Source organism: Rhinopithecus roxellana, chromosome 1 (assembly GCF_007565055.1).
Source record: "Rhinopithecus roxellana isolate Shanxi Qingling chromosome 1, ASM756505v1, whole genome shotgun sequence".
NCBI classification, from domain to species: Eukaryota; Metazoa; Chordata; class Mammalia; order Primates; family Cercopithecidae; genus Rhinopithecus; species Rhinopithecus roxellana.
Window position 1 is genome coordinate 80019641 of NC_044549.1, and position 22069 is coordinate 80041709.

Below are 22069 nucleotides of genomic sequence, written 5' to 3' on the forward strand. Positions count from 1 at the left end.
ACCTTGTCTTTTGCAGCTAGAAACATCTGGAATAAAAGGAGGAAACCATTATGCAAACATCTGGGTTAGTGAATGACCAAGGTCTTTCATTTTCAATTCTGAGTGACTTATAGATCTTCCTCTGAATATTTATTTTTGTTATTGCATAATGGATCTTCCTCTGAATATTCTTCAACCAGGAAAGGGATTAGAAACCTCAGGGGCATTACCTCACTGAACCCTCAAAACCAAGCATCGTTGGGCTTTTTTTTTTTTTTTTTTTTTAAACAAATGAAGTGTGCTTGGTCTAGACAGACACCAAGTACCATGCTGTCATCCTCACTGGTGTCCTTTGATACTGCCATCAGCAGCCGCACTTGACCACAAGGTTCATAGGCCCTTCATGTTTTTAATGACCTGGCCTTGTGCACAGCCTACAAAGCACCTTCTAATTATTTCATTTTGTGCAGTAATGGAGAGGTGCATGACGACTCCTTTCCAAACAGAAGCTCAGGGACTTTGTTCCCTTCCATCGATGTTTGTTTATCTGTAAACAGCGTGCCAGAGATCTGGAGGCTCTTTTATGTCTCAAGTATGTAAACACTAGTCAACTTTTTTTTTTTTTTTTTTTTTTTTGAGACGGAGTCTCGCTCTGTCACCCAGGCTGGAGTGCAGTGGCCAGATCTCAGCTCACTGCAAGCTCCGCCTCCCGGGTTCACGCCATTCTCCTGCCTCAGCCTCCCGAGTAGCTGGGAGTACAGGCGCCGCCACCTCGCCCGGCTAGCTTTTTTTTTTTTTTTTTTGTATTTTTAGTAGAGACGGGGTTTCACTGTGTTAGCCAGGATGGTGTCGATCTCCTGACCTCGTGATCCGCCCGTCTCGGCCTCCCAAAGTGCTGGGATTACAGGCTTGAGCCACCGCGCCCACTTGTCAACTTTTGACATTGTTCATTTAAGAGTGTTTTTCTTCTATAGGAAGAAGGAAATACAGCTGGGAAGTTGATGTCGTTATTCACAGAGAAGGGTACCAATTGTAGTCTTCAGAATCTGTTTTTAGCCCATACTGGGTTTTATCTGGTTGGTTAGAATTAGGTAGGAGGGAAAAGCAGCTAACCACCGAGCAGTGGTCATGGGCCTGGTGGTGTGATGAGTTGGGGGTAAGAGAAGACCATATTGGGAAGGTCTAAGTGAGAAAGTCAGAGTAAAAAAATTGAGGACCCTTGTTGCAGAAGTGGAGGCTTCCAAACTCAGTAAGAATAAGTGTCTCCTAGCCCCTGAATACACACAAAGCAAGAATATTTTGTGTTTACCCACTGCCCCCTGACCACTGCTGAAGGCAGAAAGGGATGATCACCCACAGTACCTATAGTACCTGGTTTGGGTCTTTATTCTGTCATTCCAGGGAGAGAATCTTAACTGGATGGACTGACTGACTGTTCATTGGCTTTGGTTGGGTAGATTCCCTGCTTCTCTTTATAAGTTTGAGGCCAAAAAGGACACTGACCAGCACTGCAGTCATAGCAAATGTCTCAAGGACACCCATACCGCGTGAGCCATCGCGCCCAGCCAGGAGCATTCAATCTAAGATTTGTTGAAAATGAATTTATAAAAAACTTTAAAAACATTAACTGCTGAGCATGGTGGCTCACGTCTGAAATCTCAGCACTTTGGGAGGCCAAGGTGAGAGGATTGCTGGAGCCCAGGAGTTTAAGACCAGCCTGGGCGACACAGTGAGACCCCCATCTCTACCAAAAAAAAAAAAAAAAAAATTAGCCTAGTGTGGTGCGTACCTCTAGTCCCAACTACTCAGGAGGCTGAGGTGGGAGGGTCGCCTGAGCCCAGAAGGTTGAGGCTGTAATAAGCTGAGATTGCGCCACTGCACTCTCCAGCTTGGATGACAGAGCAAAACTCTGCCTCAAAAAAAATTAAATAATTAACCACAGTAGACATTTATCAAGTAAAAAAAGACCTTTTTCCTGATTCTGTGCTGCAGAGATGCCTCGTGTTAGTTTTTACCTGCTTACACTTCACACACCTCAGTTTCATGCCTGGGGTCACACTGTACATATTACTTTTGCACCTTGCTTCCTTCCCTCAGTGTGCCATAGATACCCTTACATATTGATTCATTGGACCTGACTGCTGTGTTCCACCGGACAGACTCACCAGAATTTATTTGACCCAACCCCTTCCAGATGGACATTAGGTTGCTTTAGTTTTGCATGACCACAGACGGCGCCAGTCAAGGTCCTTACACACATCAGTTACCTATGGAGCCTCTCGCCAGCGTAGGTCTGCTTGCCAGAAGTGGGGTTGTGGGCTCACAGGGCATGCACATCTGACAGTTGAAGAGAGGACACCAACTTGCCTTCCAAAAGGGCAGTAAGAAAGTGTCCTTCGCTAGAGCGAGCAGCTCACTGCGGTTCAAGATGGAGCAGTGGGGGAAGCAGCTCTGTGGTGGTAGAGTCTACTGAGTGTATCCTTCCAGTATGGTTCCCAACTAATCTCCATTTGCCACTGACCAGGCCACAGATGGGGAAGTCACAGCCGTGGAGGAGGCACCGGTAAATGCATGTCCCCCTGGATTCAGGCCCTGGGTACAATTTTGGTTTTTTTCTTTTTGTGTTTCTGTGTTTACTCAGCCTTCATTTCAGAAAATCTGCCATCTGCTTCTGGGATTGCTTAAGCCCTGTGGGTGTCCTGGTCATTGGTCATTGGTGTGCCCCTCACTGATCAGCCCATCACGATGATCCCTGCTTTTTCTGTAATAAGATCACCTTCGCGTCACCATCCGTGCTCCACAAATCGCCAGCCGTCGTGTCTGTGATCACGCTCGGTGTAGTTTGTCTCCGTGTTTAAAGAGAAAGACAGCTGTCTGCAGCCCTGCTGCTGCCTCTCAAAGCTGCCACTTGCACATTCAGTTTCTGTTCAGGGGGAAAGCCACCCACTGCTACTCTCTGCCACTTAAAATGCACCTTCTTTTCCAGGCCACAAGCAACTAAACCTTTCCAGATGGAGCCTCTTGGGACTCATAGACATTGCTGTCTCTCACTTTTCCACTTTCCCGTGGGCGCTGCTGGGAATTTTACAAACAGACTCCCGAGTGATTGCTAACAGTTGGTCAGCATGACTTCGCCAGTCCCTCAGGTTCTACCCTGGGTCTGGAGCCACTTAGACAAAGCCCATACCACAATGGGCAGCCACATTCCCAAATCCCGGCCTCACTGGCTTGCAGAATTCCCAGCAGCTCTACCCCCTGTAGCTTCACCAGCTCCCACTGTTGTCTGCTTTACCCAGTGACCACTGCCTTCTGTTTTTAGGTGACCGAAGAGGCCTATGTCCCAGTGAGTGACATGAACGGCCTGGGATTTAAGCCTTTTGACCTGGTCATTCCGTTTGCTGTCAGGAAAGGAGAAATCACTGGTAAGCACTTGCCGTGAAGGCTGTCTCATTTTCACTTGCTCTCATGAGCTTCCCAGAATGGTGCCGGGGAGGTGTGTCCACTGTCCCCTAGACCTGGGCTCCTTAACCCAGGGTCATGAGTTCTTGGTCTCGGGTGTTGGGCCATGGAGCTCCTGAAACTACAGAATGTGCCACATGTGTGTTTCTCTGAAGAAGTGACTCACTGACAACTTGCATTACTTTCTTGAGGGGGCCCATGATTCTCTCTAGGTTAAGAACTGCTGTGTTTAAATACCTCATGACTGTTGGGTTCCTGTTTGCCCCTTTTCCCTGCCTTCTCTTGTTTGACTTTTCCAGATGCGACTTTGACACTGAGTCTGTCATACAGGAGTTCCTTTCTCCCCTCAGCCGCTTTTCAATGCCTGCTTCTCTTTGGTTTGATGCTCTACCTATCCAGCTGGTTTCATGGTCTTCTCAAGTCCTTTCTGAGCTTGATTTTGCCAGTTGTAAAAAACTCTTTAAGAGTTGTCTGCTGTATTTTGTGGAAGTCAAATGGAACTGGAAAAAAAAGAAGAAAAGAGCAAATGGTCTTTCCCATTGTGGGACTTGAGTGTTTTAGGCAGCAATGAATGTCCTTGGGTCTGGAAACCTTTATTTTGAATACATCGGTGCCTTGGGCTCTGCTTCTCTGGGGAAGGTCGCTGGTGGGCTCATTGCACCGTCTCCCTGTGCTCCATAGGGGAGGTCCACATGCCTTCTGGGAAGACGGCCACACCTGAGATTGTGGACAACAAGGACGGCACGGTGACTGTTAGATACGCCCCCACTGAAGTTGGGCTCCACGAGATGCACATCAAATACATGGGCAGCCACATCCCTGGTAAGTTGAGCTGAGCAGGCCCAGCAGGGCTCCACCATTCAGGGGCATCTGGGCAGCATACAGACGCTCCTCAGCTGCTGTGCAGGGAGTGGCTTTTGGCAGCAGGCTGGGGAATGTAGCACTGGCAACTCTGCAAAACCAAACAGCCTGGGACCCTAGCAGGTCCAGCTGATTTCTAGAAGGGATGATGTAGCTCAGTGTCTTGGGTTGCAGTGCAGGCCTTTGGGTCTGTGGTTGTTTATCTTTGTCACTACGCCGAGTGTGGCCAGAGGGCAAGCTGGGAGAAAAATGTGAGGCACAGTGAGGGACTTTCCAGCCTGGCCTGCAGAGCCCTGTGTGGCCTGGGGACTTGGGGCGGGGTCAGAGGCGGAAGAAGAGGACCAGCAGCCCAAGTTCCAAGGGAATCTGGCCCAAGTTCCATGGGCCACCAACCAGCACAGTGTCACTGGTTCACTCTTTCTTTTTGTAGTTGTTTAAATATTTGTTTTTTAATTTAGTATTTTGAATGGGTAACACATTCTCATGGTTCAAAAATAAAAATGGGCCGGGCGCGGTGGCTCAAGCCTGTAATCCCAGCACTTTGGGAGGCCGAGGCGGGCGGATCACGCGAGGTCAGGAGATCGAGACCATCCTGGCTAACATGGTGAAACCCCGTCTCTACTAAAAAATACAAAAAACTAGCCGGGCGAGGTGGCGGGCGCCTGTAGTCCCAGCTACTCGGGAGGCTGAGGCAGGAGAATGGTGTGAACCCGGGAGGTGGAACTTGCAGTGAGCCGAGATCCGGCCACTGCACTCCAGCCCGGGCGACAGAGTGAAACTCCATCTCAAAAAAAAAATAAAAAATAAAAATGATATGGAGAAAGGTTTCCTTCCCACCTATACCCTCTGTCTGCCCTCTCCTTGAACCAGACTATCATAAATTTTTTTATGTTCAACTTCAGAGTTTTAGGGTTTTATTTTGTGTGTGTGTGTTTGTGTGTGAAGATAGGATCTCACTATGTTGTCCAGGTTGGTCTCGAACTCCTGTCCTCAAGCATTCCTCCCGCTTTGGTCTCCTAAAGTGTTGGGATAACAGGCATGAGCCGCCACACCTGGCCAATTTCAGAGTATTTTTAAGACTCTCCATGCAAATAGAAATACAGATATATTAGAGAGTGTCTTGCCAGCCTTCCCTCATGTGGACGAATCATTACATATTTGACCATTTCCCTGTTGGAGGGCATTTTGGTTCTTCTGCCGTTGCTGTCCCCAGTCTTGCTGCAGCAAATTGACTTTTCCCCTAGTCACTTCACACTCATGAAGATGTATCTGCGAGATTTAGTTACCAGACGAGGCATTGCTGGGGCCCCAGTGCAGGCATCTACGATTTTGACAGATCTTGCCAAATTGCCCTTCAGAGGGGCTGTTGCAGTTCACGCACCCTCCAGCCATGGAGGAGAGCACCTTCTTTTCCACAAAATTTGCCAGTAGAATATGCTATCACATTTTTGGATCTTTGCCAGCCTGATGGTTGGAAAGAAACACAATCCCAGTGTCGCTTTATTTGTATTTCTCTTGTGAATGAGACCGCACAGCTTTCCATATGTCTACTTGTATTTCTTTTTCTGTGAACTGAACGTTTGGATCCACGGCCTGTTTTTCTATTTGGTTATTGGCCTTTGGTCATATAGTTTCTAAGAGCAATTTAAACATTGGAGAGATTAGCCCTTTGTGGTAGGAGTTGCAAATATTTCTCTGAGATTGGCATTTGCTTTAGTTGCCTGTATGTAATATTGGTTTAAAGCAAACATGTATTATCTACTTCTATTTAAATATTCTAAAGCGGCAGATGGAGAGAGAGGAAAAAATGTTTCTCACATCTGCCATCCACTTCCACTGCTGGTGCAAGTTGTGTATCTTTTTAGATGTTTCTCTCTGTATCTACAAACATACATATAATTTTGTTCTATTTTGTTTTTAAAGGAGTAGCGTAATGGTATTCATAGTTTATAGCAACTTGCTTTTTTTCTTTTTAATGCATCATATTATGGATAATTTCTCAAGTTAGTAAACGTGGGTCTTCCTCATTCTTTTTAATGGCCCATGAGTAGATCAGCATTTATTTAACCAGTCCCCTGTTGTGAACACTTAGGTCTTTTCCTGATGTGCACCTGAACACTGCAGAAATGAAAGTGCTTACATAGGGCTAGCAGTCGGGGTGGGTGGGAAAGACCACTGTGGGGTTGATTCCTTACAGTTTGAATGGCATGGGCAAATGGCCTTCCAAAAGCCCTTTCCACTTACCTTCCATCTAGCCATGGGTCCTTTCACCACACAGTGCAAGAGTTTCTTCCTTATTTATCAGTTGGGCTGGATTGCCTTACCTTAGCCCCCTTCCTCATCTGGGGCAGCCTCCAAGATTGTTTTTCTTATGTTGTGATTGAAGGAATAATACTGTGTAGACCCTCTCGGATGTCCTAGGATGGCGGGGGACAGGAGGTGCATCTGCATCTCTTTCTGTCTCTGCATCTCTTTCTGTCTCTGCCTCTGCTTAGGAGGCACCAGACCTGTAGAAAGGTGAGTGTTAAGATGCCGGTTGTCCAAGGTCTTCATTCACCCCTTCATGAGCACCAATTTTGTTTGTGTTCTTTGTAAACCCAGAGAGCCCACTCCAGTTCTATGTGAACTACCCCAACAGTGGAAGCGTTTCTGCATATGGTCCAGGCCTCGTGTATGGAGTGGCCAACAAAACTGCCACCTTCACCATCGTCACAGAGGATGCAGGAGAAGGTACTGTGTGGTTTACGTGTTTATATGCCTCCAGCCGTCCATTCGGAGGGTTAAGTGGACACGGTTCTAGGGTGGCTTTTAAAAGTGAGACAATTGAATGGTAGTATTTGTCTTGTCTTTTCTCTCATATAAATCTGTAGAGCTGCTTTGTCTTCTACCCAGAAAGACATTTTTGAAGTCCTTTGTGTTCTAATTGAAATCAGATTCATGCTATGAAATACTTTATGTGGCTTGTCTGGAATTTAAGTATGTTTTGGTTGGTGATGTTTTTGTTCTTTTTGCACATGTATCCACAAGACCACATGACTTACTGAGTGGCTCTTTTTGATAAAGCTGTGTGCCCATTCACATGGTATTCATGGAGACTCCCAAATCTGTGGTTCTAATGGGATTTCCATGATGGCAGCCAGTGCCTGATAGAAAGGGACAATACACCTCTGCCCTCTACCACCCACCGTCTCTTATGTGAAATTGACATGCACGGCTCCTTCCTTTTCTCATCCCATGCATCCTGAGAGTTGAGACAGCTCCAGGGTTACTTGCAGTGAAGAACTCAGACATTTGGGGTTTCTTCTCAGTGGATGTTTTTACCACATGGAGTGCTTTGTTCTGACAGATGTCCCTTTGTCCACAGCTCACGTGGAGTGCATCAGTCTGTTGTCCCCAGCATCAGGGCTGCCCTAGATGAGTTGTTACAAGGAAACTCTTAAAACAAGGAAACTCTCCCTAACACCCCTGCATCCTTGTTCCCACTTGTAGGTGGTCTGGACTTGGCTATTGAGGGCCCCTCAAAAGCAGAAATCAGCTGCATTGACAATAAAGATGGGACATGTACGGTGACCTACCTGCCCACTCTGCCAGGCGACTACAGCATTCTGGTCAAGTATAATGACAAGCACATCCCTGGCAGCCCCTTCACAGCCAAGATCACAGGTAGGGTTGTCTGGCTTCTGGGGGCTTCCTCATGGGAAGCGTGGCTGCCCCTGACTGCCACCCTCCTTATCAGACCACAGGCGGCAGGCTAGACATCTCTTTGAGTTTAGGTTTCACGGAGACTCATTGAGGAGGAGCAGGGGGGTGGAATCCAATCTTGGATTGGCTAAATTCTTCCCTTGCTGATAATCCAGGAAAAAGCAAGAGCTAGTATTTGGAGCACACTTTTATTGTGCCAGTGTTACTCTAGTGTGCAAAGAGAAAGCTCTCAGATGGAGTATTCAAATCATACTGACCGCAATGGTGCATGAACTCAGAGATGCCCTTCAGCGTCACTACTAGATAAATTTTCTGCTATCCCTTTTACAGATGGGAAAACTGAGGCTTGGCAAGGTAGTGGTGTAGCCGAGTTCACATATGGGTAAACAGATCCAGGTTATCAAATTCCAAAGCCCATGCTCCTCACCTTGCTGTGTTCAGGTTATGCTTTCAGTGGGTTATAAGGAAAATGCACAAGGCAGAGCCCGTGTGCCCACCGTGTTTAGACCTGTCTGTGAAACAGCCAGTAGTACTCTGTGGAATGTGGTCATTGTTTACCTAGAAATGCCCACAGCCATGCCAGGCAGGTGCGAGGTCCCTTCAACTACCAAAGATTCCTATATTTTATTTTATTTTTGAGATGGAGTCTTGCTCTGTTACCCAGGATGGAGTTCATGGCGCAAACTTGGCTCACTGCAACCTCCACCTCCTAGGTTCAAGCAATTCTCCTGCCTCAGCCTCCCGAATAGCTGGGATTACAGCACCCACCACCACACCCAGCTTATTTTTGTATTTTTAATAGAGATGAGGTTTCACCATGTTGGTCAGGCTGGTCTTGGACTCCTGACCTCAAGTGATTCATCTGCCTCGGTCTCTCAAAGTGTTGGGATTAGGCACCTGGCCCAAAGATTCCTTTAAAAGGTGGTCCATGAGGACTCAAGTCTCCGGGTCCTGCCAGCTCCTTGTCTTTACTGCAAGCAGGCATGAATCCCATCGTTCTTCATTGGTTGGGTCTACTCAGTGTTCAAGGCTCATTTTTTTTTCACTTAACTTCGTGTAATTAGTTCTTGCCTGTTCATCCGTGAACGGCATATGGCATGGCAGCTCTGGGAAGCCGGGATGACCACATGTAACGGGAGTCCTTTTTGGGGGAATGTTTCCCAGATGACAGCAGGCGGTGCTCCCAGGTGAAGTTGGGCTCGGCCGCTGACTTCCTGCTTGACATCAGTGAGACTGACCTCAGCAGCCTGACGGCCAGCATTAAGGCCCCATCTGGCCGAGATGAGCCCTGTCTCCTGAAGAGGCTGCCCAACAACCACATTGGTGAGCTAGGCTACCCTTCCTGGCTGGAGCCAGGACATCTTGGGTGGGAGATGGGGACTCTTGCAGTTCTTTCTTGGGAAATTGGTAGCACAATGGAGTGTGATGTGATAAACCTGCTGGGTCACATGCACGATAAATGCCCAAGTGTATTTGTGCATTGTGATATCGACACTCTGGGTTGTTGGATGTCAGGAAAAAGGTCATATTTCTATTTCTGAGAGTGTGTCTCGCCTGCTTCCTCTCCGCCATCCCCTTACAAACCTCAATCTGTGTTCTGACCCAGGCATCTCCTTCATCCCCCGGGAAGTGGGCGAACACCTGGTCAGTATCAAGAAAAATGGCAACCACGTGGCCAACAGTCCCGTGTCCATCATGGTGGTCCAGTCCGAGATCGGTGACGCCCGCCGAGCCAAAGTGTATGGCCGCGGCCTGTCAGAAGGCCGGACTTTCGAGATGTCTGACTTCATCGTGGACACAAGAGATGCAGGTCTGTGTGGTCCCAAGGGAGAGGCCCAGAGCTTGTGGGAACAGACTTATTTTGCTGAATCAGTGTCATCTTTTCATCCTACCAACTCCTTTTCCTTCCTGAGCATCCTTCAAGCTATAGGTCCTTCTGCCTGCATTGTCTTTTACGCCTCATGACCATTGGCAAAAATAGGATTGTCTTTGTTTTTTAGATGATGAAACTGAGGCTCGCAGGGCTTAGAGCCCCCTCTGCCCTAGGATATGAACCCAGAGCCACAACACCTCGCAAACCCCTGTTTTCTCATCTGTTCTCCCACCCTTGTTCTCAGCTTCCCGGCGTCTCTCCAAGCAAAGAATGTTGGGTTGGCTGGCCAAGACCATGGTCATCTGAGCAGAGCTTTTGTGGAAATGAGGCATCTCTTTCTGTTCTTTCTTTGAGATGGTTTGAGTTAGATTATGTCTCTTCCAAGCTCGCCACACCCCAGTGCGTCCAGTCATCTGCTTTCTTGAGGCATGGCCACACTGGTGAATTCTAGACAAATTCTACCCAGGGGAGAGGGCTGGAGAATTTCTGGTCCTAGTTGGGAGATACTCCCTGTTAAACCTTCAGATCTGCTGACCTAGTTGAGGTAGCCAGGGGCTGTTTAAAAATTCAGAATCTCAGGTCTGGCTGTGGATAAACCCCCGAGGTAGGACGTGCAGTTCTTGGAGCGTGAGGGCAGAAGGTCCTCTCCAGCAGTTTGCACAGGGCACATCGTCTATGGGATATTAGTAAATACCCTTCAGGAAAGCGTTCTGTGGCCAAAACCAGGTTCAGCAGGTTATTTCATTTTGGGACTTCTCAGGGCCCTTAACCTACTCATCCCGCTCTGGGCTCTGCAAATGAGGCCGCCATTGCTTTCTTTCTGCTATGTAGAAATAGACTGAAGCATAAGGGTCGATGTCCTTTCTCCATTCATCGGGCTCCCTCTTCCTGAGGAGTTGCTGTCAGAACAGCCTGCGGCTGCTGTGTTGCAGGTTATGGTGGCATATCCTTGGCAGTGGAAGGCCCCAGCAAAGTAGACATCCAGACGGAGGACCTGGAAGACGGCACCTGCAAAGTCTCCTACTTCCCCACTGTGCCTGGGGTTTATATCGTCTCCACCAAATTTGCTGATGAGCACGTGCCTGGTATGTGTATTCCGTTCCCCTCCAGATGGGGTGCTTGGGTTTTCTGTAAATGCTGTGCTTTGGCCTCTGGGCTGCTCACAGGAGCCTTCTTGGGTCTTGTAGGGAGCCCATTTACTGTGAAGATCAGCGGGGAGGGAAGAGTCAAAGAGAGCATCACCCGCACCAGTCGGGCCCCGTCTGTGGCCACTGTTGGGAGCATTTGTGACCTGAACCTGAAAATCCCAGGTGGGTGTCACGGACTAGTGGGGTGGGGAAGCCTTGGCTCCAGCCCTCAGGGCAGTGGGTGCCTTTGGGAACCAAATTTAGGCATGGCCTAGAACACAGTATCCAAGTCAGCTGTGCTGACCTTTTCATTTCACTTCATTTCATAATTTTCTTCTCTGTTTATTTTCATAGAGGCTCATCAAAGAATAATAAATCTGTTTACCTCGCTACCTTTTTCCAATTCCAAATAAAAATAACTTTATTGGGTCACATGGGGGAAACGTAGATATGCTTTTAGATTTTTAGATTTACTATCTGTCAAACAGAATCATGTCAGTGAAAGAACTGGCCCAGCCGATGCCAGTGTCTGGAAGTATTTAAGAGGTGGCAGCCCAGCGGCATCCTTCTAGTATTTCTCTTTCCTTCCTGAAATTAGAACGAGGGCTGTGCTGCAGATCTCACTGGGCCACATCTAGCCCTTTGGCGGTGAATCATTCTTCATGGGCCCCAATTAGCCAGTCAACAGGTCACACGGTCTGTCTGAAATGTGGCCCAATTTCTTTCTATAAAGAATCCTTCCAGAGAGAAGTCACTGGGAGTGAAAGTTTTGAGGCTCCTCTGCCCAGAAGTTGACATGTCCTGTGGAATTGCACAAATTCTACAGAGAAGGGAAATATAAATCGTCTTCAGATGGAGCTTGTGTTGCAAGCTCTGGAGAGGAGGCTGCTTTCTACAGTACACGTCCCATCCTTCCTAACGTCAGGGAGCTGTCGACTCCGCCTTCTTGGCTTTAGTTAACGGGTTCTTCTTGTGTAGTCACATCAACATTGGGTCACATGGGAATGTGGCAAAGCCTCATTACTGTAGAGTTCAGACATGATCACTTAAGAAGAGCTTTACTGGGCTGGGCATGGTGACTCACTCCTGTAATCCCAGCACTTTGGGAGGCCGAGGCGGGCAGATCACCTGAGGTCAGGAGTTTGAGACCAGCCTGGCTAACATGGCAAAACCATATCTCTTCTAAAAATACAAAAATTAGCAGGGCGTGGCAGCAGGCACCTGTAAGCCCAACTACTCAGGAGGCTGAGGCACAAGAATTGCGTGAACCTGGGAGGCGGAGGTTACAGTGAGCTGAGATTGCGCCACTGCACTCCAGCCTGGGCGACAGAGCGAGACTTTCTCAAAACAAAAAAAGCTGTACTGATCATTTCTGGTCATAAACAGTTTGTGTGCCTCAAGGTGGAGGGAGGAAGTGTCACCTCCCAGAGAGAGGCTGGCTCACATCTTAGGTGCAGAGTTGGACCCTGGCTGCCCCGTCCTCACAGCCGTGTGTACTCACTTTCTAGTCACATCGGGGTACTCCTCATCCACTGTTTTTGTGGGCATCTTCCCACTTCAAAAAATGGACATCCACATAATCTCTTTCATGACCCAGATAAAATGCCATTTCATTCCATGGAACTGTTGGTCATAGAAAAAGAGAGATTCCATTTCATGTCTAGATGCATCAACCTTCGTTACTCATCTCTGTGCCTCAGCTCCCATCATCAGGGCTGCTCTGACATTTGCCACCCTGTGCTCAGGCTGTGGGCCAGATGCCCAGGAGTGGGCTGGGCTCGTGCATTTCAGACGCTGCCACACCTTGGCAGACCGCCCTCTACATTTCTGCACACTCCCCCACCAGCACTAGGGCTGTCTCTTCTCACGTTGGCCAACCTGATGGAAAAATATGGTGTCCAGTATTCAGTTTCATATCTTCAATTACTAGTGATATGTACTGTGTTTTCTTTTCATTTGCTTTACATTTCTCATTTGGCAAAATACCTGTTCTGTTCTCTGTTTATTTGTTTCTTGAGGAACTAGCAAGTATCTGTGCAGCGTGGACGTTTACCCTTTCTCTTAAGTCTCTTCCAGCTCTTGGCCATTTTGTTATTCTTTTAGTTACTTAGTACCAGATGACTCTGAGTGAGGCTCAGTTTTCCCCTCATTACCCAAATGGTCCTCTCAGAGAGCCCCTCCTCCTTAATGGAGGACAGCTCACTAACCAGATGTCCTCCGGACCCAGGTTTTGCAGGGCATCGTCGTTAGTTTGGGCTGCTTTAGCAAAATCACATGAACTAGGTGGCAACCAACAGAAATATATGCCTCGCAGTTGTGGAGGCCAGAAGTCCAAGATCAGGTACCAGCATGGCCAGATTGTGGTGAGGGCCCTTTTCCAGGCTGAAGACCGACAGCGTCCCCTTGTATCATCACACGCTGGAGGGCAGAGGGAGCAAGCTGTCTGAGACTCTTATAAGGCCACTGATCCCATCACAGGGTCACTCCACTTTCCTGACCTTATCTAATCCTAATTGCCTCCCCAAGGCCCCACCTCTTAATCCCATCACATTATTGGGGATAGGGTTTTAATATTCAAATTTTGGAGGGACACAAACATTCAGTTCATAACATGGGTGACCCTCTTTTCAACCTCCCTTCCCTTTTCTGTCCTCAGGGGTCAGAGTCATGAACTGCTCTGCCCAGATCCTGTGGGGCTGGAGGGTGCAGTTTCATACTGGCTCTAGGTGATGGCAGTGCTCCGTGCCCCGCCTGCGGCCACCTGGCCTCACCACGGCAGTACAGGCACAGTCATTGGCATGTCGTGAGCAGCTCACGTAGAGTGATGTGGTCTTGTATCCTAGCGCTGGTGACCCGAGACATTGCTTTTCTGAAAGTATGGCCCCTGGTCTTTGGTTTGCTCAAAGCTTTGCTCACGCATGGTTTCCCTTTTGCCATTGGGACTGACGAATGTTCACCTTTTTCTCTAACTTTGTCTTGTTGCCTAATAGAAATGCCAAAGCTTCTTGACAGTAAGGGATGATGGCTCTTGTTTTCTACCCTTACCTACCTGTGGAAAGGAGCCCATCTATGCATGATGGATGACCACGTCACCTTTGGCAAGAAGTCTCAGTGCCCCTAGCATGGGTGGCCTGAAGGTCCCTGCCCACTCCATGCTGGCCACAGGAGGGCAGGCACCCAGCCTGAAGGGAAGGAAATCTGGGCACCCCGTGTCCACTGGGCTGCATACACCTTGCTCTCGGCTGCTTGCCCTGCATGTCCTGCCCCGTCTCAGGCCCTTGCCCTAACCTTCTTCTCTCCCCCAACCTCCCTCCCTCTTTCAGAAATCAACAGCAGTGATATGTCAGCCCACGTCACCAGCCCCTCTGGCCGTGTGACTGAGGCAGAGATTGTGCCCATGGGGAAGAACTCGCACTGCGTCCGGTTTGTGCCCCAGGAGATGGGCGTGCACACGGTCAGTGTCAAGTACCGTGGGCAGCACGTCACTGGCAGCCCCTTCCAGTTCACCGTGGGGCCACTTGGTGAAGGAGGTGCCCACAAGGTGCGGGCAGGAGGCCCTGGCCTGGAGAGAGGAGAAGCGGGAGTCCCAGGTGAGCATTCTGGGCAGGATTTTCACCTGGGAAGAATATGAGTTGAACCCAGGCAGTGTGGGCACCCACATACTTTTTTGCCCTGTTCGAAAGAGAAGACTTCTGATAGGTGGCATTAAGGGGCATTCTTTAAAACAAGGCATCTGTGACTAAGTCTGGCACACTTTGTGACTAAGCTTTGCTCACGTAAAGCCAAACAAGTTTCTTACTGGGAGCCTCCTTGGAGCCTGTAACTTATTAGTGTATATCTGAGTCTCTAATTGGGGAGCAGAGTAATATTGTTTCCAGAGCATCTTTCAGGGCTGATGTTCTGTGGAACACACTAGAAAGCTACAAAACTGACTGTAAGCATCCTTTCTTAAGGTTGCTGCTGGTGGGAAGATCTGTGGGGAAAAAATGGAACATTCTCATCTTTTTCTGGCTTGGTTAGGGTGTATTCACATTTTTAAAAATTTTTATTTAATATTTTTGTCTTTCTTTTTTTGTTAGAGATGAGGTTCCACTATCTTGCTCAGGCTGGTCTTAAACTGCTGGGCTCCTGTGACCCTCCTGCCTTGGCCTCCCAAAGTGCTGGGATTACAGGCATGAGCCACTGCGCCCAGCCTGTTAAGATGTCTTCAGAGTACTCCAGATGTCCTATGAATTTAGATATCACTAGTGATGCTTAGGAAACTTCAGTGATGGACCTTGCTTGGTTTCTCCTTGGGGTGAGAGAAAGAGGAAAGGGCTAGCAACAAATGAAACCTAGCGCTGCAGGTTTGAACAAGAATAGAAGAGGGGCAGGGGCTCTGTGGGGCTCAGTCACTAACCAGGTGTCTCTTTGCTCTCAGCTGAGTTCAGCATTTGGACCCGGGAAGCAGGTGCTGGAGGCCTCTCCATCGCTGTTGAGGGCCCCAGTAAGGCCGAGATTACATTCGATGACCATAAAAATGGGTCGTGCGGTGTGTCTTATATTGCCCAAGAGCCTGGTATGTATTCAGGGTTCGCAAGAGGACATTTTCCTTGTTTGAACCTGGTTAGGTTGCAAGGACCAGAAATCCATCAAGTTTGCTGAAGTCAATGAGGATTCTATGTGTATGGGCACATGGGAGAGCCTCCTAGAAATCCAGTTGCAAGATACATGGTCAGACCTCCTAAGGGTGGGAACGCTTGTTCTAGTTGCCTCTTGTCTTTCTCCATTAGCCTCTCTGCTTCTTGCTTTCATTCAATTGCTCCATTCTTTCCACCGACCAGCCTTTGTCTGCCCACCCATGGCTACCTTGGCTGGCTGCCCCAGAAGAGTGACCTTGGCATCTGAGCTCCCTCTATCAGGAGTTCTTAACCTTTTGTGTGCCATTAACTCTTGCCATCTGGCAAAGCCTATGGGGACTGTTCTTGGGATAATGTTTTCAAACACATGAAATATGTCACATTATAAAGGAAATCAATGATACTAAATACAGTTACCAAAATCTTATAAGAACAAATATGCAACATAGAAATATGCATATCTTCATTAATACATTAAATCGTAAGATTTGGTGACAGTATATTAACTGTCATCAAAGCAAAGTAATAAGTGAAAATTATATGTCAAAATCACTGTAAAATGACATAAAAACATCTATAATTTTTAATGGTGATGTAAGTAATATGAACTTACAATGTGTTGTGATTTCTTGTCAACATTTCTGAAGAAAGGACATGGTAAATTTCAGTTAGTGGATGGTGAAAATTAAAATGTAGTTTTTTTCCCATTCAAGTCCATGGATCTCCTGAATTCAATACACAGGCCATTTGGGGACCCTGTGGGCCCCGGTTAAGAGTCCCTGGCCTTGCCCCACTAAGGAAATCATATTGGCCCAGCCTCAGCCAGGCAACTCCCACTCAACCAATCAGCTGTGGCCATTGAGGAGGGCTGGGTCTCTCTGAAGGCATTTTAGCCCTTGGTGAGAAGCAAGAGGCCACTCTGGGTCCAGAGTCTCTGAAATGATGGGACTTTCCTGTCCTCATAGGTAACTACGAGGTGTCCATCAAGTTCAATGATGAGCACATTCCGGAAAGCCCCTACCTGGTGCCAGTCATCGCGCCCTCTGACGACGCCCGCCGCCTCACTGTTATGAGCCTTCAGGTGAGATGCAAGGAAGCATCCATCTCCTTGGCCACAGGCCGCCAGTGAGACCCCTGGACTCCTGAGGCCGCTTCAATGTCCCCTTAGGTGCTGAGGCCTCTTTTCACATTTTGACCACAGATGTCATCCAGTCACTGGGGAGCTTTCCTACGGCAGAGTCAACTCCCCATACACTTAGGGCAGATGACACTCGGGGCGAGCAAAAACAGAGCCACAGTCAACAACACACCTTAATGTTTGGGGACAAGTTTGTTTTTAAAGGTTTATTTAAGAGAAACAAAGGAAGCCTGTTCATAATTGGTTAAGGGATAACAAGGGCTTTCAAAACAAAACCAACACAAAAATAACAGTGCAGTGATGTTTTAGGCTGCTGTGGTTGGCTGCCCTTCCTCAAGAAAGTCAGTTGCAATTTATTATGATTCATTTATAATAAGTGTGCAGGGAACTATGTTAAGAGCTTTATCAGTGTTACCTCAGGAAATCCTTGCAATAGCCTGACAAGTAGGTTCTCTTGACCCCATTTTAATGATGGAAAAACAGAGGTACAAGGAGGTTTTGTCCACTGGGAACCGCTAGTATGAGGCAGAGCAGAGGCAATGTGGCTCCAGAACCTGTATTTTTGTTTGTTTGTTATTGTTGTTGAGACAGAGTCTCACTCTGTCATCTAGGCTAGAGTGCAGTGACATGATCTTGGCTCACTGAAACCTCTGCCTCCCAGGTTCAAGTGATTCTTCTGTCTCAGCCTCCTGAGTAGCTGAGACTCCTGGCATGCACCATCACACCCGGCTAATTTTTGTATTTTTCGTAGAGATGGGGTTTCGCCATGTTGGCCAGGCTGGTCTCAAGCTCCTGACCTGAGGTGATCCCCCAGCCCCCTCAACCTCCCAAAGTGCTGGGATTACAGGCATGAGCCACTGTGCCCGGCCAGAACCTGTGCCCTTAACTGCAACCTCTCTAACCCCCACCTGTCGTTGTGGCACACGGTTGCATAGTCCATCCCATTAGGATACCAGGAGATGCAATGTTTCTCCTCGTCCTAAACAGGTCACTTAATTCAAGGTTGCACTAGCACCTTCAGCCAAACTAAGAACCATCAGGGATGCCTCTGGGTTTTTGCCCAGGACACTGAAAAATAATTAGGTGTCTGAATTGGGAGTAGCAATTAAGTTGTAAAATAACATTGAAATCCCAAAGTATGATTTCTGGGTAAGAGTTTCTAAATAGCCTTGAGCTGCCCCCAGTTCTTGAAAATATTGGATTCATTAAAATCCAATCTGATGTCTAAGATCAGTGATATCATTGGCTCTAGTTCCCTACACTTGGTTTACATTTGAGATTCTAATCTTACTCTGAGGAGAACTGGGATACCTCCAGTCCAAACATTAGTCTTTCGTTTAGGGACGTAAACAGAACCCAGACCAGACTCAGTCCACACATTGAAGCGGCCTCATCCAGAGAATACCAAGGGTACTAACTGGTTACTGTGGTGTAGATGTTTTTCTTGTGTTTCATTTAAAGGCTTCTTAACAGAAGTGTCTTTTGTGGCCAACTTAACTAAAACCTACAGAGGGAGATAAACCCAGCACTTGTTGAGGGCAGGAGCTGCCCTCATGCATCTCGAAGATTTCTTTCGAATCTTCCGAGGCATTTATCTCCCTCTTGAGGATTTAGTGGCAAGCGGATTCAGGTAATGTAAATTATGCTGTCTAAAAGGAGCTGGTTTGGAAAAATCCTCTCCAGGAAGCTTTTCTGTAGAGTCCTCTCGTCATAGCTGGGTCATAAATGTTTCAGTAAGTACACAGCAGGCTGTTTCTCAAGCTTTTGTAACCAGCTGCTGCCACAGGAGGGGTGTGTACATCAGCACGCCCCCTGTTCTTCCCGGGTCATTGGATGCCGAGTGATATGTAAATTATTGATCAGAGATTTCGCAGAGGCCCACGCAGCAACATCTGGGGCTGATGAGCAAAGAGAGGCATGTATCATTTTGTCTTGCTTTTGAGACTTTCTAGGAAATTGGAGTAGGCTGGCATTTGGGGTGGGGGTGGGATGGGAGTGATCTGGTGATAAAAGACTCTCTAATTCTGTGTTTCATCCTCCTTCCTCAGTCTTTATCCCTTAGGGCAGCACAGTCCAATAGTAGGTTCTGCAGTGATCACAATGCTCCAAGTTTATGCTGTGCAGCATGATAGCCACTAACCACATGTGACCATTGAACATCTGAAATGTGGCCAGAGGAACCAAGGAGCTGGATGTTTAGTTTTATTTAAGTGTATTAAATTGAAATATATGTATATATGGCCACATGTGGCTGGTGACTACCAAATTAGCCAGTGCAGCTTTGGGACCTTGCCATGAAGATGTGGTTCTTGGACCAGTTATTGGACCTCAGCATCACCTGAGAACTTCAATCCCAGACCCACTGGATCAGAATCTGCATTTTAATAAGATTCCCAGATGGTTTGCTTACACATAAAGTGTGAACCATGCTGCTTTAGAGTTATTGCCTGAGGAGTGGCTGTCCGACCAAGTCTAAATCAAAATTACTGACTTGTAAAATGCTGCTGTTCGGGATTGGCCAGTCTTAAAATATCTCAAATGTTGTTGCTCAGCCTTGTTCTTAACCATCTGAACTTCTGATCCCCTCCTCCCAGAAGAGGAGATAGTTTCCAAGACAAAGTATGGGGAGTGAAACTGATCCAGAGAAGAGCAAAAGCTATGTCTATGACTTCTTGTGGGGATACAACCTCTAAATGCATATTAATATTTAATAATAAGCTTATGTTTTCAAGTCTCTCTGTGTATGGGCTAGGCCCTGTGCTGAATGTTTTGCATGCACAGCTTAATTTGATCTTTATAGTAGCCCTCGAGATGGATCATTATTATGCCCATTTTACAGATGAGGAAACCAAGACTCGAAGAGGTTTGGCAACCTGGATATATAGCTAGGAAATGGTAGGAAATCCAGGGCTGATTCTTAACTGCTATGGAATACCGCCTTCTTTGCACATGTAGCCCTTTATAATATGTTCCTCCAGGTCTGCCCTTGAGATAACAAACAGCATAACATAAAACTGTGTTTGTGTTTGTGAGTGCATGACTTTGTTAGCTGCCAGTATTCTCCTAAAAGAGGATACTTTTTTGACCTGGAACATACTAGGTTTTCTGACCTACACAGGTGTTATTCTGAATGCTGAGATGATAGTCCTTTTGACCAGGATATCTCAAGTATCCAGTCATCTCTTGAAATCATCCCTTCCAGGCTGTATCAAGATGGTGTGCATAGGAGACCATGCAGATGCACGTCTCTGCTGTCTTACGTTAAAAATGCAGAATGGCTCACCTGCTCTTTTGTTGTCATATGTTATATAGAAAAACATTCTGGGCCTATTTGCATGAGAACTGTCACCCAGAGTTTTGGGTAGGGTCAGTGTGTGCCACTGAACAGGAACGCCGAGGGCCATAACCTTTCTAATGTATTAAATTCTCAGGAATCGGGATTAAAAGTTAATCAGCCAGCATCCTTTGCTATAAGGTTGAATGGCGCAAAAGGCAAGATTGATGCAAAGGTGCATAGCCCCTCTGGAGCCGTGGAGGAGTGCCACGTGTCTGAGCTGGAGCCAGGTGAGCAGGAGGCCTGCTGGGGGGTCCCAGCACCAGCGCTTTCCAGCAGAATGTTCTTGTAAATGTGCGTCCCAAAGGAGGGCTGATCGGTTTCATTACTGCCAGTGAGCCTCTGGATTCCCTTTGCTGTTGCCAGACGTTGTTTATAAATTCGCGTTTAAACCTGTGCCAGGAATAGGCAGACCCTTTACCCTGGGAGAGAATTCTCGTTCTTTCTTTCTTTTTTAAACAAATGCTGGGCGGGATGCAGTGCACTAACCTGGGAGGCCAAGGCTGCTGTGAGCTATGATTGTGCCACTGAACTCCAGCCTGGGCGACAGAGCGAGACCCTGTCTCAAAAAAAAAAAAAGAAAGAAGCATACACACACAACACAAAAACAAATGCTGCTTTGTTTTCTGTTAGTTTCTCAGATTCCTTTTGCATGACATTCATCGTGATTTTTCTTTCATACTGTAACAACATCTTATAGATTTTTATTATATCGTTGACCTTATGACATGAGTAAGCATGCTTTGGTCTCACTTTACTCTAAGGGAAAGGTAGGTTAATGTTCTGTAAATTAAAAAAGAAAATCTGGGCCGGGCGCGGTGGCTCAAGCCTGTAATCCCAGCACTTTGGGAGGCCGAGACGGGCGGATCACGAGGTCAGGAGATCGAGACCATCCTGGCTAACACGGTGAAACCCCGTCTCTACTAAAAAATACAAAAAACTAGCCGGGCGAGGTGGCGGGGGCCTGTAGTCCCAGCTACTCGGGAGGCTGAGGCAGGAGAATGGCGTAAACCCGGGAGGCGGAGCTTGCAGTGAGCTGAGATCCGGCCACTGCACTCCAGCCCGGGAGACAGAGCGAGACTCCGTCTCAAAAAAAAAAAAATCTGGGTCTCTAGGCCCCAATGTCCTAAGATTTTTCTTGCTTGGTGCCTTGGTATATGGAATTATCTGATTTAATCAGTTTTAAAGAGACAATGTTACCGGTGAACATAATACATTTATTAAGTGTCAGAAACTTGAAGGAAGGTATAGGGCTCAAAGAGTTGCTCACAGTTTAGTGAAGTCCTGGCCAAAAAGCAGATGATGACCCCAGATGATCGCCATTACCACAGGAGAACTGAGAAGCAAATGGTGAAGATGGTCAGAGCAGGAGAGAGAAATAGTTTCTGCCTTGGTGAGTTCAGGAGGGCTTCTCAGAGGAGGTGACATTTGGTGTGTGCCTTGATGTATGAGGGGGAGACCTATGATCACTGCCTTATAGGGCATTTGTTGTGTGCCTGGCTATATTTGTATAGTGTAGTTGGAAATCTAGGCTCTGACCAGGCATGGTGGCTCACATCTGTAATCCCAGCACTTTGGATCAGTTGAGCGCAGGAGTTTGGGACCAGCCTGGGCAGCACAGTGAGACCCCGTCTCTACAAAAATAAAGTAAAAAAAAAATTACCCAGGCATGGTGGCACACACCTGTAGTCTACTTGTGAGGGATGAGGTGGGAGGATTGCTTATGCCCAGGAGGTCGAGACTGCTGTGAGCTGTGATCATGCCACTGTACTCCAGCCTGGGTAATGCAGCAAGACCCTGTCTCAAAAAGAAAGAAAAAGAAATGTAGGCTCTGTGTGAACATTGAGATCTATGTTTCCCAGTAGGCAGAAAGGGCAGTGGGGAGCCTCAGGAGGAACAAGTAGGAAGGATGGGGTCAGATCCCGGTTTTAGTCTGAAAGGCCAGGTGGCGAGCTGGTGCTCCCAGAGTGGTCCATT

General features: G+C 47.4%; 1 protein-coding gene across 1 annotated transcript in view; it reads left to right on the forward strand.

Annotated features, from left to right (window-relative positions):
* FLNB (filamin B) overlaps positions 1 to 22069 on the forward strand; it is a 167002-nt gene that overhangs the window by 134684 nt on the left and 10249 nt on the right. The window contains 13 exon segments of the mRNA XM_010360474.2: positions 2504 to 2542; positions 3299 to 3401; positions 4120 to 4260; positions 6901 to 7029; positions 7789 to 7962; positions 9166 to 9324; positions 9608 to 9811; positions 10807 to 10959; positions 11062 to 11184; positions 14325 to 14591; positions 15422 to 15559; positions 16586 to 16701; positions 20190 to 20322. Coding sequence (XP_010358776.1) covers positions 2504 to 2542; positions 3299 to 3401; positions 4120 to 4260; positions 6901 to 7029; positions 7789 to 7962; positions 9166 to 9324; positions 9608 to 9811; positions 10807 to 10959; positions 11062 to 11184; positions 14325 to 14591; positions 15422 to 15559; positions 16586 to 16701; positions 20190 to 20322 — 1879 coding nt within the window.